This window comes from Corvus moneduloides, chromosome 8, assembly GCF_009650955.1.
Source record: "Corvus moneduloides isolate bCorMon1 chromosome 8, bCorMon1.pri, whole genome shotgun sequence".
Classification (NCBI taxonomy): domain Eukaryota; kingdom Metazoa; phylum Chordata; class Aves; order Passeriformes; family Corvidae; genus Corvus; species Corvus moneduloides.
Genome location: NC_045483.1, coordinates 11,891,687 through 11,906,925, shown reverse-complemented (window position 1 = coordinate 11,906,925; position 15,239 = coordinate 11,891,687). Strand labels below are relative to the sequence as shown.

Genomic DNA, 15,239 nt, shown 5'->3' with positions numbered 1-15,239 from the left:
ACACGGTTAGGGTCTGATATAAAGCCCAGTGCTATGAGTGCAGTTTCTAATTGAGTGGGTGGTCAATCTAAAGCTGATCATACTCCACAGCAGTCCGCATTAACAACTTTGTTAAGTCAGAATTTCTTTTACATTCACTTTTTTAGAAATAAAACTATTAAACAGATCTTGATATTATTTTGAAAAAACATGTCTTTGCATTGATTGAATTTTGAACAAGTTGCTTTCTGTATCTATTTTTAAAGTTCTGTCTTAGGTAGCTGTGAAAAGAGACACATCTGAGTCTCAAATAAAAGGCAGATTTATATTAAAGTTTAGCAGTTCAAAATCCATTGTATCCTTTGCAAAGTAGAGTAATGCACTCTCAGATTTTTCAATAACTGGGGGGAAAAAACCCAACCAACAAAAACCCCAACCAAACAAAAAAAGCCTTTTAGATCACCAGAGCGAATTACAAGAGAACTGGTAAATTCCAGAACTTTAAGCAAATGAATAATTAACAACGGTAACAAAAATGCACCAAATAAAAAGAGATGACCAAAAGGCTTAAACTTAACTTCACAAAACCTTAAATTTATATTCAGTGAGAAATAACCCTCTAAAGTCAGATACATGGAATTGTGAATAGTTACTGCATATGGTGATCTGTCAGAAAGCATCTTACACTTCAGTATCTTCTGTGTTTGGTTAAACCTTCTTAAAATACAGATTTATTACATTTCTCTTATATAAATCCTGCTACTACCTGTTGCAAGCACTTCAGAATATGTTGGAAAAACATAGAAGCTGTTAAAACATTTTAATTGGTTATTTGTAAAATAAAAATTTCTTTTTTATTTGCTCAACCAATATCATTACTCAAACAATAAACTGACAATATTCCTACCCTACTAGATACTTACTGCAAAGACAGCACTGGAAGTTTGGAAAGGAAAATTTTGTGAACAACGCGTGGAGCTTCAGCTTTGGTAACATCAACAAAACAGATTTGACCTATTTGGGTCCCTACAGCAACACTGTTGGAGGAGGGACAGCAAGCCATAGAAGTTGCCTAGTTGAGAAGTAGAAGATACTTAACAGTTCAACATATTTTTATATATTATGCTATTTGTTAGTATGACATTTCCTTTGCTATTTAAAAGTCCCTAAAATTTCAAGAAGAAAACCCAAGTGGTTTATTTAAAAAACATGTTTTTAACAAAGAAAGTATTTTAGAGCCATCATGGAAATTCAATCTATGCTTTGTAGCTACACATTAAAAGCTAATTCTATTCTTTCCAGAAAATACCAACCATTATATCCACTCTCCAGATTTTAAGTAAAAGAAGTTTCACCTAAATAAAACAGTGAGTGCACTGTTGTGCACAGCTGCTACAGAAAGGGATTTTCTTCCTTACTATGTCAGATTTCAGGGTTTGAATGCATCTTAGGACAAAGCATTAACACTTCGAAATATTTTTATCAACTCGATTCTTAAAACCTGTTTTTCATATCAGTCAAGGCATTTAGCTTTTATACCTTCAAAACTTTTCTGTTACTCATTAAAAAGAAAAAAAAAAAGGAATACCATAAAAATTAAAATTTAGGTATTGTTTACAAAGATGTGCTTAAAGACACATCACTAGGACATGTGGCTGAAATGTTTCCTCTGCTTTGTAGTCAAGATAAACACATGACATGATTTGCTCAAGGAAACATTCTGAAACATAATATTCTTTAAATCTCATCCATGGGTTGCTCAAAGACATTACTGAGCTTTGCTCAGCACTAGTTGATCCAAATCTGTGGAATATTATGCTATCAATAGAAAAATATAAAAATTTTAAGTATCAGTCACGATATAAGATCCTGGTTTCATGTACCTCAATACCAAGGTTTAGCTTGCTGAGGAAAGTTCCATCTTCCAAGGACCAAACTTGTACTTCACCTGAAACTGTTACAGACTGTTGAACAGAGAAAAACAGAGTCAAAAGAGGATGAAATAACCAAATAGTCTAGAAGTGACTAGTGATCTCCTATAGAATATAAATTCAACTAATCTCTATCACAGCAGATTAAGGGTTACTAGCTTCACTTGGGATTATTTAGCTTTTCATTAAGTCCAGTTGCTGCAAGGTACACCTGCTTAAGGAATACTTTCAATAATTTTTGTGCATTCCTGCACATACAGGAATGATCTTTAAGCAGAATGAGACAATTTAGGGCAAAATGTGGAAGCTTGATCAATATTAGGACTCCCACCATTCTGACAACAATAGAAGAACCTGCTTATAAATTTCTTTGCACAGGAAAGCCTTGAGGAGAGGTCTTGTTTTCTCACAAGAAAAATGATGGATATTAAAACAATACTTGATTTCTTCTTATATCCAGGAAATTTTGTAATCCCTCAGTAATGTAAGGCTAGAGATCACTCAACCTTCACACTACTCATACACAGTCAGGTAAAATTCAGCGTTCCCATGCTAATGGTGAACAAAGAGATCCAGCCAACTTAATCAACTATGACCCCAGATTTTCTAGGCTGGCTACTTGGAGAATTCATGACCTGGAAATGAATTTCTGGCTAAAATACATGTCTTTCAGGAGTAAAAGACAATGAAAAGCAAGGAATTTCTACGAACGGACAGGTCCATGAGTAAGGCATTCTTTGTCCCTGGACCCAGAGCAGAAGTATCTCTCAGGATGTTCCAACCTGTCCAGAAGGCTGAAAAGATCATTAGCAATTGTTGGACAACATCAGTTCTCTGAACTAAATCCGTCTTTTGCTCAGCTATCTTCCTGAACAATATAAGTCACACAAATCAGCAGCAGAACCAATACAACATAAATGACCCCACCTGCATTTTAGGGTAAGTTCTGACCCCTTTATAGGCTATAGCAGAATGAATGCCATTTACTTCCTTAATGAGAAGTTACACAACTGTAACAAATATCAGAACAGTCCTGATTTCTGCAAGGCTTTTCATTTCATGCCTTAGCAACATACTGGTTACCTGAAAAGAGCCACTGTTCTATATTAGAAATAATACAATTTCTTACCACACAGTAGTTGTTCCCTGGAGTAAGAAAATCAGCTGCCAGAAAACAACTGCTGGACGTGTCCAAGAGTTTGACAGCTTCTCCACTATGGGCAGGTTTGTAACTATAGACTGTCCCCTGACAAATAAAGAGAAATAATCCATCACTGGCTATGAAACTTTTCATTAAAAGCTTTTGAACACTTAAAAATACCCCACCATCTTTCTGAGCTTCACTCTTTGAACTTTTATATTTGATTCTAACCTGAGGTAAAAAGTGCCCAGTAGGATTCATCTGAATTTAGTGGATTATATTGTTACCCTAGCTGAAGAGGAGGTTAGTTCATTTTAGAGTGATCCATCTAATCACATTTTCAAGAAGTTTTGTTTCTCAAACTTGCTTTAATAAAATAATTTCAACACACCAAATCTCATGTGACTCCAGAAATTAATAAATATTCTAAACCAACACAAAACTTCATGTCTGTATAGAGAACAACTCTACTGCAGAGTCACAGTAGGTCTGACACACCCAAACTACACTTTTCTCCCTGTGCAAGCACACATCAAGCCTGGTGTTCATGCCCAGTAGATCCATGACTTGGACACATGGGAGACCCTGAGCACGTACTCAACTGCACACACACAAGGATTTCTGTTGGAAAATCTCAACGTTAGGTACTTTATAGTCTACCATCTGTAGGAGACAATTTTCTTGCACTTCATTAAAAGTCTTTCCAATTTTCAGTAGAAACACAGAATGGACTATGTTCACCTCTGATATAATTTGTTGACTTGTGTGATTACATTAGATGTTTTGTACTAATAGTATCAGCATATTCATATAAAGTCACAGGAATATCCCATTCTGTAGTGCTGTTATCTCAAATGCTGTACCTGGTCAGTGACAAGCAGAAGACTGGTGTAATCAGGAGAAAATATGAGGCTGGAAATGGGCTGTGAGATATCTGCACAAATTTTCATCTCATACTGCAGCTCTTTGATGTGATAAAAGATTAAAATGCCCTCCTGTGCAGAAAAGTACAAATCCACATGAGGTCTATGTCACTTACACTATCGGGCAAACTGAACTGCAAGATCTGAAAATCCCTGGAGTAGCAGTGTTTAACTGCAACCCATCACCAATGGTCTCATTTTTCTTTAGTATGTTTAAGTCAAAAGGACTCTAAACTGAGATAATAAATCTATTGAACATGAAGGTGTTCTTTAATACAGTTCTTAGTGACAGTCCATGTTTGATAACAACAGACTCTCACATCAGCTAATGCTTTAGATTTCATGTTCTTTTTGAGACAGTGTAAGAATTTGTCCCCCTCTTAAGCATGAATGTACAATGGCATTGTCAGATTGGGTTGGATATTGAGTTAGATTTTGCACAAAACAATTTGGCAATTCCATTGGCCATTTTCTCTCCTTTCCTGTTTTTTGTCCATCCTTCTCTTCTGTTCCTCTACAACATTCTTGAATAAAACCAGGATTGTCCTCTTTTATTGCTTCTTTGATTACAAAAATAGAATATTTTCCTGCTCTGCTCCCCTGTGTCAAGTCTTCACAAAGTGAATATAGACAGCACCAGAAAGGACCTTTATAGTCCTGCAGCCCTTCACTTTTTCCTAACTCCTGTCTTTGCAGTGAACTCTGCAAATATACTCCATTTGAATGTTCTTTGATTTTCACACAGTAAGTTAAAAGCATAAAGGATGCCTTACACTTCCAGCTGCATACAGTCCCTCATTACAAAATGCCATGGCAAGTAAAACTGGTTTTTGCAGATTGTTTGGTTTGCCACCTAAAAGCACAAAATCAACATAAAATATCAAATTTAATTTATTGCAACAATGTGTCACAACTCCAAATCTGGGATGATTTACTATTTATTTGTGAGTAAAAACATCATAGAGTCATTTAGATTGGAAGGGATCCTAGAAGTCCTCTAATCCAACCCCCTGCTCAGCACAGAGCCGACTTCAAACTCAGAACTAACCTCAAAGTCGGATTATGTTGTCCAGAGTCATATCAGCTAAGGTTTGAATATACCCAAAAATGGAAATTCTGTATCTTCTCTGGGCAACTTGTGCCAATGTCTGACTACCTTCACTGTGAAAGTACTTGTTTCCTAATATACACCCAGAATTTCTGTTGATGCAAACAGTGTCCTTTGCCTGTCTGGTTGTATCTTCTCTGTAGCCTTTCATTGAATAGCTAAAGCAATAGTAAAATCCCTCATTTCCTTTTCTCCAGGCTGAACAAACATAGCTCTCTCAGACCATCTTTGTATGTCATATTCTAAGACTGCAATAATCTTTGTGGTAATGTGCTGAACTTCATCCATTCAATTGTTTTTGTACTGTGGAGCCCAAAACAAAGTGTTTGAAACAAACCCCTAAATCCTAACTCAGATAAATTACAAGGGACTGCAGTTCTAAAGAAATGCTAAAACTAAGCAGTAGGAAACCTCTTCTAGCACCACTTACTCCAATTTAAATTAGAACAAACAGAAATTTTTCCACTGTCACTTTCTCCTGAGGCTTTTAATTTGGCTGTCTATGGGCACAAAAGCTATTAATCTTTTGTCATGTAAACACACATAATATTGCCAACAATGTGTCTTACAGAGGCCAGTGTGAGACGAGTTTTTCTAACCAGTGGCTTCCAGCTGTACTCACATATTATTACTCCCAGACATCAGCAGTGCTGCCTAGAAATCTATTAGCTTCATTTGAATATGGAAATACCTTTCTTTTTCTGCGCTTCTCTACGAACATAGGACACCACATCCGCTATTTTCTGCATGAACTCTGCACAAAAGAAAGCAATTTATGATGTCGACCTTGTTTGTATGTCAATATTGCAATACAAGTCAGTTGTATTCCACTCTACTGAACAAAAAGGCCAGGTTCAGTACACTAAATTAAAAATGTGCATTCTTCCTCAATATCTACCATTTCTGCCATCTATGCAACTGAGCAAGCACAGTTCTCTTACTCAGTTTACAGCTGTAAAAAGGAGATAACGTGGACTTGGCGTGGAGAGTGGTACAGATGCAGACTTATCTTCCTTCTAGTGCTAAGTTATGGTATTCTTATTTCTAACAATGATTCCTTTTTTTAGATACATTTACAAGGAAACTTCAGCCAGTCTGAAAACAATGCCTAAGTGACATGTTGTGGCTGCTTACGATTCTGTTTGCAACACATTATCAGGAATTCAGCATGTGCTTAAAGCTGGCCATGCACTTAAGCATTCTGCTAAATAGATACAGATTGCAGCCTGTTTTAAATTAAGCAGAAGCTTCACTATAATATAAATACAGACCATTTTGTTATACAGTTTTAGGACAGCACTCAAAGATGAACATACAGGCCAAGAAAAAGCCCAAATGGCAAATATTCTTGTTGCCTTCTACTCAACTGACAAAAACAGTTCTGATCACACCTCAACTTTTCATTTCCAACTCTTTATTTGCTAAATTCAACACTCTGATCATTTCAAAAAGAGAAATAATGCTGGTTTGTTGGGTTGTTTTAAAAGCAGCCTTCCATTTTGGTGTTAACTATCAAAAGTAAAAGTCAGGGATACTTGCTGCAGCTTAAAAAATCATGTACTATATATGAACAGAAGAAAATAAGATTACCAGGAGATTATCTATTACCACTAATTCAGTGTTTGCTAGAGAAACAGCTCTATGCTAGGAAGAAGCATATTCCAGTACTCCTCCTAAACCTGACCAAAGCATGAACTTCCTGTCCATGGCAGGACTGACACCTTCCATCCCATCAAAGGATGATGGGGTACAGATTGCCAAAGGAACAATTTTTGATGGTTGTGTCTCAGCATCCTCCATTTTGGCAACCCTCTGAATGGGCACAGAAGGGTAATGGCATGTAGCAGAGGAGACAGCTCAGGTTTCCCAGAAGAAGAAGGTGTGAAATGGGTTGCCCTTGACGTAAAACTTTAGTCAGTCATAGCCTGCCAAAGGTCCCCATGAAAAAAGACAGGTGGGAATACTTATAGGGCACACAAACCAACTTGGTGAGTTGCAATCAATCAGAGGTCCTCCCATTCCAGAATAAATTAAAAGCAGATTCCTTTGTCTGAAGCCAAAGACATCTTCTGTTCACTCTCTGTGCCTCACACATTCTCCAGTAAAGCCTGGTAGTGTTTACAGCCTTGTTTTCATTATAAAATAGTCTATGTAAGAGCTGGCATTAAGGAATGCTATTAAGCCACACTGCTTCAGTTTTGTTGTTTGAAGACTCGTGAGCCCTCAAAGATCACTTCTAACATTACCTAACATAGCAAATGAAGACTATCCAACATTTCATGCAAAAGAAAAGAAATTATTGGTACTTAACTAATAGTAAAAATAGTACTGTTGTTAGTACTACTAATAATAGCTGGTATATTCATAGTTTAATGTTAATCTATTAGGGCTGGTTAATAAGATCTGGAATCCTGGAAATATAGTTAATTTAATAAATTTTGATGTATGTTAATTTAATCAATTTTGATGTATTTACAGTTGTTTTGGTTTTGGTTTGTTTGTTTTTTTTCACAAAGAAAAATGAAAGTCAGCTATTGGGTGTTAAAAACACCCCACAGAAGCTCAAAAGACATTCTCATATGTTTACTGTACTAATTAAAAAAATAGGGTTCTACAATATAGCTTTCTAATTTCTGTGAGGTACACAGCAGGAGAACAGAAGAAAGCACAAAAAGCTTTCACCTATCCCCTTTCCTCCCTACTTGAATGAAACATACTCAGCTATTTCTTACCAGGTGGAGCTTTTTGTTGAAGAACAGAAACACTGTACTTCTCAGCATCAATTGCCAAAACATATCCTTCTTTACAGCCCATGTATATTTCTGAGGTTGCAGTCCAGCAGTGGGCAGTGGGATGCACAGAAGTCTTAATACAATTTCTAGGCTTCAGCATGAAAACAAAAAAGTTCAATCAACAATTGACAAATATCTGTACAAGCTGTTACATACATTTCAAAATAAGAAAAAAATACATCATTACTTCATAGAGTCTGACATCATGTTTAACATCAGCATTATTTTATTCAGTCATCCCTTCAGTGAAGCCAGTAACTGGAAAAAGAACATTCTCCAAAAAAGTGTATGTCTGGAGAAAGGGTGAACTCACTCTCTCTCTAGAAGCTTGTTTAAATGATGAATTATATTTTCAATTAAAAACTATATATTTTTAAATTTGCATTTATCTGGATTTATTCTCCAGCATTTGAATCTGTTACAATTTTATCCCTAGCTTGGAAATCCCTCCAGTATCTTCCCTATCCTCACAAAGAAATTGACCCACCATAACAAGGGCATCTCCCAAACTTTTAATGATAAAATTAGGATAAAATTCAACACACTGAGCCCCTAGAGGTTTCTTTAAATGTCAGAGGGGCACTGGAAGCCCCAATTTAAATGGTTACTTATTATGACCTTGCCATGACAAATGCCTTTCAAACTGCTTTTCAGAATATTCTTCCACTTTATAGCCAAACGTGAACATGTGGTTCTTGCATACCTGGCAGTACTAAAACACATTTTGTTTGAATAGCTTATTGTATAATCCAAATTGCTCTGTAAAACAGCTCTGTCAATCTTTGTGTCAACTGCAAATAAGTGCTAGAAATATCCCTGACCTGGACTTCCCATGTGCCTTGAATTTAATTTCGCTAAAATAACTCTCATAAATCTGTTATCCATAAAACAGGAAGAACAGAACTTCTCCAGCAAATATTACTAAAGACAGAGTGGCCTGTTCAGATACAATAGTAACAGAGATCATAAAAATACCATGATAGAAAGAACCAGATTAAAGAGAATTCAGGGAGGGGAAGAGGGGGACAAAACACAAGAAAACCTTGGGAGAACATTTAAAAGAGAGGATTCGAAGCACCATGCATGTGTGCAGAAGTGGTGAGGATCACTAAACAATATGATGGATGATAAAAAAGAAGATTCTATAATTCTATACAACACCTGCTGTCTCACTAAAGTTTCTATAAAAAGAGGAAATATGGATGGACTTTTGATGAAAACACAGGACAGAGATTCATAAGTACCTAGATTTCATTAGCAAAATATACCAAGCACTTGCTGTATGATTCCTGGTAAGTAACTTACATTCTATTTATGCTTCCAAAGCATTTTTAATTTCTCAGGGGAAAAATGTTACAGAAATAAAGTATATTAATATTTACCTTATAAATCAAATAGGACTAACATTAATAAATCTATAGCAAATAGGGCTTTACATCACCCAGAAAAACATTTAATACAGGCATTTTCACTGATTTTATAAGGCTTGAGCATCACAAATCTTTGGGAAGGTCGTAACTGAATTTCTGCAAAACACAAGCTTCCTGTGTAAACATAACTTCTGTAATATTCCTTTGTACCTGCTGTCATGACCGTCTTTACACATAAACTAGGTAAAATATGCTAATCCTAGGATAAGATTATGTAAATGCCAAACCAGGTTGCTTCTTGAAGTGTGCATTGGTATGGCAGCGCATAATAATAATAATAATAATAATAGTAATAATACTGCTTTTTTTTTCTTAACTTCTCTCCTTTTGAGTATTTTTTTTAACTTCTCTCCTTTTGAGTAGCACCTCTTCAGGGGAAAAAAATTCCATGATGGATCCTTGCCACAAAAAGTTTTATAAAAATACAATAGAATGAAATTGGTGCTAGAGATGAAGTCAATTCAAGTGGGCTTGATTGTCCCACTCTGCTCTGCACCGGTGCTGCCTTACCTTGAATATCGTGAGCAGTTTTGGTCACTGCAGTACAAGAAAGATATTAAACTACTAGAGAGTGTCCAAAGGAGGACTAGGAAGATAGTGAAGGGTCTAGAGGGGAAGCTGTATTAAGAGCAGCTGAGGTGATTTGGTCTATTCAGTCTGATGAAGAGACTGAGGGGAGACCTCATTGCAGTTACAACTTCCTTGTGAGGGGAAGAGGAGGAGCAGGCACTGATCACTCTGTGGTGATCAGGCACAGGACCCAAGGGAATGCTCTGTGTCAGGGGGGGTTTAGGTTGGACATTAGAAAAAGATTCTTCACCAGAGGCTGGTTGGGCATTAGAAGAGGCTCCCCAGGAAGTGGTCACAGCAGTAAGCCTGACAGAGTTCAAGCAGCATTCGGACAATTCCCTCGGGGACAGGGTGTGACTCCTGGGGATGATCCTGTGCAGGGCCAGGTGTTGGATTCGATGATCCTTGTAGGTCCCTTCCAACTCAGCATATTCTGGGATTCTGTGGTAAAGCACATTTAGAAAACTCTGATCTAGAAAAATCTAATGCCAGAAACAAAGGATGGGAAGCTGTAGGATATTTGAATTCCTTTCCCTCTGCTGCCCCGCTGTGGTTACACTTGGGTACATATCCCGCCTCAGTACGTGGTTCTAGAGTATGGAACACTGACACACGCCCAAGAAGCAAACAAGCAGGCTGGCAATAGGCTTGCTTTTCAGTGCTGGGGTGTTGCAAAGAGGTGCTTAACTTGACAGGACTTATGCATGTGACTTCCCTCCAGTGTCAGGGCTTAGAAGATCTAACAGTGCTCAGTTTTTCTGCTTGGTTAGAGGTTTATGTGCACAGCCATGCATAGAGGAGAGAACTAGTGCTGTAAGGCAAAATAAATTCAAGTCCTAAAAAAAATTACTTAGCTACCATAGTCTGGAGTAAGGTGAAAACATGCCAGAAACAGATTCATTGCCTCCCAGTGCTGAACCCACAGTTTAGTACAAGGGAAACATACCACCACCACAACAACAAAAGGAACAAGAGCTAGTATTTTGGAAGAAAACCTTTCATTTCTAAATAACTTGTTGTTCATTACCTTATCAATATTGACAAAAAAAATACACCCATCTAAGAAAAGTAGACAGTAAATAACTATCAAAATATTTACCATCTAATTTGAAAGAAAAGGAAATCTTCAATGAAGACTGTTAGAACAGCCTACTTGTACTCCAGAAATATTTCTATGGATAAGGACAATACAATCACATTGAGGGTGCTAAAAAGAAATCTAGGTTTTTCTGAAGGCAGATGGGAATGCAAAATCCCTATAGAGATCTTTAGTGTATATATCTAGTATCATTGATAGCACAAACTTTTCCATGTGGAAAAGTTCACAACATGGTTCTGCGAGTTCAAGCATAAGAACCTACTACTACTGAGCAGAATAGCATCCACTCCGGGACAAATTCTATTAAGCCTCACAGACCTAATAGAGGAGCTGTTTTTTTCCCCAATACTTCTTGTAATTCACTGTACAGAATAAAGAATGAAGTGGGTTTTGCAAAGTTTGTCATCTGCAATAACCTAAGAGGCAGTAAGGCAGAAGAAAAGGGCAAGGCCCCAGATGAGAATATATTATCTTCATTTTCCACGTTCTAAGTGATTTCAAATATGAGCAGTTCACATGTATTTAGAATCAATATAGGATATTTGTTTCTAGTTCTTCACTGTCCTGAAAACCATGGGAAACCAGTTACACAGTTAAAAACCTCTACCATTGTGAAAGCATGAAGCAATGAAAAGAGGATGAGGTCAGGAAAACATCATTTCCTGTTTCTATTTTTTGATTCTTCTTTGCACACTATCTGATCATACAGAACTCTCATTTGTCCACTGAGAAGATGTTAGTTTAATGCCAGTGTCATCTTCTGCATGCTAGTTTTGTTATCTCATATATATCATAAGCCACCAAATAGAAATTGATGGTCTTTTTCTTAGAAAAGAATCCCAGATTTGCAAGTTAAATGTTTTCACACTTCTAGTTTGTAGTCAGGTGAAAAGTAAATTTCAAACAAAATGAGAACACTTTTGAAGCCTCTAAAAAGAGGCATCTCAAGGGAGGATAAAAAGTAAATAATCAAATACAAGTGAGACAAATGGCAAGGTCCAGCACTGAGAGTGGTATGGGAATGTATTTCAGAAGCAGGGGTTGCTGTCTGGAATACAGCCTTCAATGTTTCCATAGCCTGAGGCATTTTCAAAGTCAAAAAGAAAGCAATCCCAAAGGGATACGTGAGGATTACTATCAGTTTAGTGTGGGAATAAGTTTTCAAGGTTTCAGCAGGTCATTTTAGCTTGGGCATAGTTAAATGCTGACACACCAAATGCTGCTTCTGGCATACAGATTCAAACCTCCACTGCACAGATATATGACTGTGCTAGGATCTATGTCAGACATCTCACCACTGTACTGCACTACGCAGCAGCTCTGTGCCTTCTCAGTCTCCTGTCAAAATGGGTTTCAAAAATATTCTTGTGGTAACAGATCCATTTGCTGGGTTGTACCTATTTAATAAGCATTGGAATAGTAAAAAGAAAAAATTCAGTAACTACCACAAATGTTTCTGCTTCATCTCCTTCCAGGCCAGCAATGGCTGAAACTGGCAAATCAGGGCCATGGTATGGATCATCATTACGAGAAGGTGGGAAAAACAAATCCTCGTGAGGAGTCACAGTCCCATGACCATCGGGGAGTTCCACAGGGCTGTGAAAAAGCAAAAGACAAAAGCAAAGTCTGAGGAGAAGAAATGTGAATAGTAAATGCTGATACAAAACACAGAAGCTGTTTTCAAAATGGGCTTTATTTCTGCAGAAGTAATGGAGGAAGAGTGAGTATGCCTATGTATTTACACGTGCATTCTGTAACGCCAAAACGCGCAAAAACCTTTGGTATTTTTTTCAGATCACAAATTAAGGCCTTGTTTATACTTTCATTAGTATAACTGTCAGTGGCAACATATTGATTATATTAGTAGTTAACAAGATTAAATACAGTTGGGAATGGTAGAGTAGCTGTCACCTCAAAGCATATGTTTCATACTTTGAAGACTCCAACTTGAATGATACATACTACTTTTATACCAACCTCAAAAAACATTTTGGCATAAATAAATTCTAGTTTTGCTGTGCTCAGTGAACTGCATTGACAGAGCCATCCTCTCTGGACCTGTTAATTAGCCACACAAGCTGGAAATCACATAGAAAACTCATACTGCTTTTGGTACAATTTGTGATTACAACAAGATATTGTTTAACTATGCTTACTAGGAACAAACTGATCCAAATTCGATGGTTTCATAGCTACAAAAGCAATGCTCAATGTAGTCACTTACAGAAAAGCAGTCCAGGCACGACCTTAATGCACCTTAACACAGCTTTTGATTGAGGCTGCCAAAGCAACTGATTAGTATTAGCTTCATGGAATGCATAATCTGGTCATGTGAGTACTGAGAAATGAAATCATAAATTTAATTCATTTGATTGACTAGACAGATTTATAGTGGTTGTGATTTAGCAGTTACTGACTGCAATTACTAGGTGAACTAAGTGGGACTAAATCCTTTGCAAATAGACATGTGTTGTTAGTCTTTGATATTAAAATATACTTGTAGATTTTGCCCTTAGCCTGAGGGGTGTTCCACTCACTGTCGCGTAAGGTGATGCTCGTCCTTACACCTCTCAACGTGCCAGATGGTAACGGAGCTCTCAGCAACAAAACACAGCTGCTGCCAATTCATAGGGTTAAAACTCAGAGAGGTCCCTGTTAGCCCTGGCTGAGACTCACTGCACAGGAGGATATTTTCTTGCCAATTCCTTCATTAAAGAGAGTAAAAGAAAATCAGATTCATTAAACAGGCAAAAAAACATTGAAGCCAAAGATCTGGTTGTGATTATGACTGACGTTCAAGATCCAGTTTGGAAAACAAATACTTCATCACTGACAAAAAATTTCTGCTGTCAAACAAGTTAGATGCTCTTGAGAATGAAAAGGATGTGGTTAATTAGCCACACATAAAGTTATTACTACTAGAAAATGATTGAATAACTGACATTTTAGAAACACTATCATGCACTCCCTTCTGTGAAAAGACCAATGGTCATAAGAAATGGATTTTTTTTTCATTAGCTCCATCGATGACTACTCAAAGGGGCCCAAACAATTAACTCCTCAGCACCCCAGCCTTGCTTTTCCAATCTGTAACATAATGACTGTAATGCTTGCAGCTGGAAGGTGTTATAATAAGGAAACAAATCACAGTCAGCCTATGATTATCTACGGATTAATTACCTAGGTAATACAGTAATTGTGTTGTGAATGCAGACATACAAGCTATGGCTGCATTAACTAACTTGGGCACAAACCAGGGCAGAGTCTGTGTGGGGCTGTTATGTATAGCTGACAGAAGCCTGGGAATCTGCTTTCCAGTGACTTTTCTTTTGTCCAGTATAACCCATTTTATGTTCTCCTCATTTAATTTGCATGTTTTTCACTATTCAGACTAACATTTGATGGCATTTGCATTTTTAGGTGCTATCCAAGAACTGATTAACAATATTTGAAGAAAATGGTTAAAACCATTTCTTAATTTATTGGATAATCTATCTGATTGCTAATCTAAATATCATTTATAGCTTTGGTATTTGTCATTATTGCTGAGAGGAAAAATCTAAAATGCATACACTACTGTAAATGGATTCAGTATAATCCCTTAATCTGGCTGTAATAAACTCACTCACAGAAATAATCACAAAGCAAACAATGGTTAACATTTATAACATATGCAAAAAATGGGAATTATTCATACATATGCAGTAGCCCTCATTAAAATTACAGGAAGCTATTCACTACAATTCTCACTTTTAAAGATATCAGTGTATCATGTTTTCTAAAGATCTGTCAGCATGTTCTTGTCTCATACCTACCAGATAACACCAACTGGGTTTTATAGTAGATAATTTACTAAGATCTGAAACTATGGTGAAACACGTATCTGAAAAGGAATCTGACATTAAGCTTCTCCTTTCAACAGAAAAGAATAAAGATGAGGGATAAAATATCTCAGATGAAAGGCAGCTTTTAGTTATCCACAATCTCTTTATATTTAGAGACTGACATCTTTCAAAACATCTCTTATACCTCTGATCCCAAACTAGCTGCTTAAAGTACTGGGGCTGTGCAATGGTCATATAGGCATGACATCTAATGCTCAACACTGAGATTTCTGTCAATGAATGCACAATATAATCCAATCACAAAAATGAAGGTCCTGATTTCACAGTAAATTCACACACCTCTGTTGAAATTATCATAAATTCTAAACTTAATATTCTAATGTAATTGTATTTTGTCACTAAATTCTTTGTGACTTAGGAT

At 36.8% G+C, this 15,239-nt stretch overlaps 1 protein-coding gene across 1 annotated transcript in view; it reads right to left on the bottom strand.

The window, feature by feature from the left end:
* The window catches only part of CFAP43 (cilia and flagella associated protein 43), a 43,298-nt gene that overhangs the window by 23,691 nt on the left and 4,368 nt on the right, over positions 1–15,239 (bottom strand). Inside the window, exons 4-12 of the mRNA XM_032116043.1 lie at positions 13,511–13,678; positions 12,419–12,569; positions 7,815–7,965; positions 5,774–5,836; positions 4,748–4,827; positions 3,915–4,046; positions 3,040–3,156; positions 1,863–1,943; positions 903–1,051 (exon numbers count right to left, since the gene is read on the bottom strand). Coding sequence (XP_031971934.1) covers positions 903–1,051; positions 1,863–1,943; positions 3,040–3,156; positions 3,915–4,046; positions 4,748–4,827; positions 5,774–5,836; positions 7,815–7,965; positions 12,419–12,569; positions 13,511–13,678 — 1,092 coding nt within the window. The remainder of the gene's footprint in view (positions 1–902; positions 1,052–1,862; positions 1,944–3,039; positions 3,157–3,914; positions 4,047–4,747; positions 4,828–5,773; positions 5,837–7,814; positions 7,966–12,418; positions 12,570–13,510; positions 13,679–15,239) is intronic.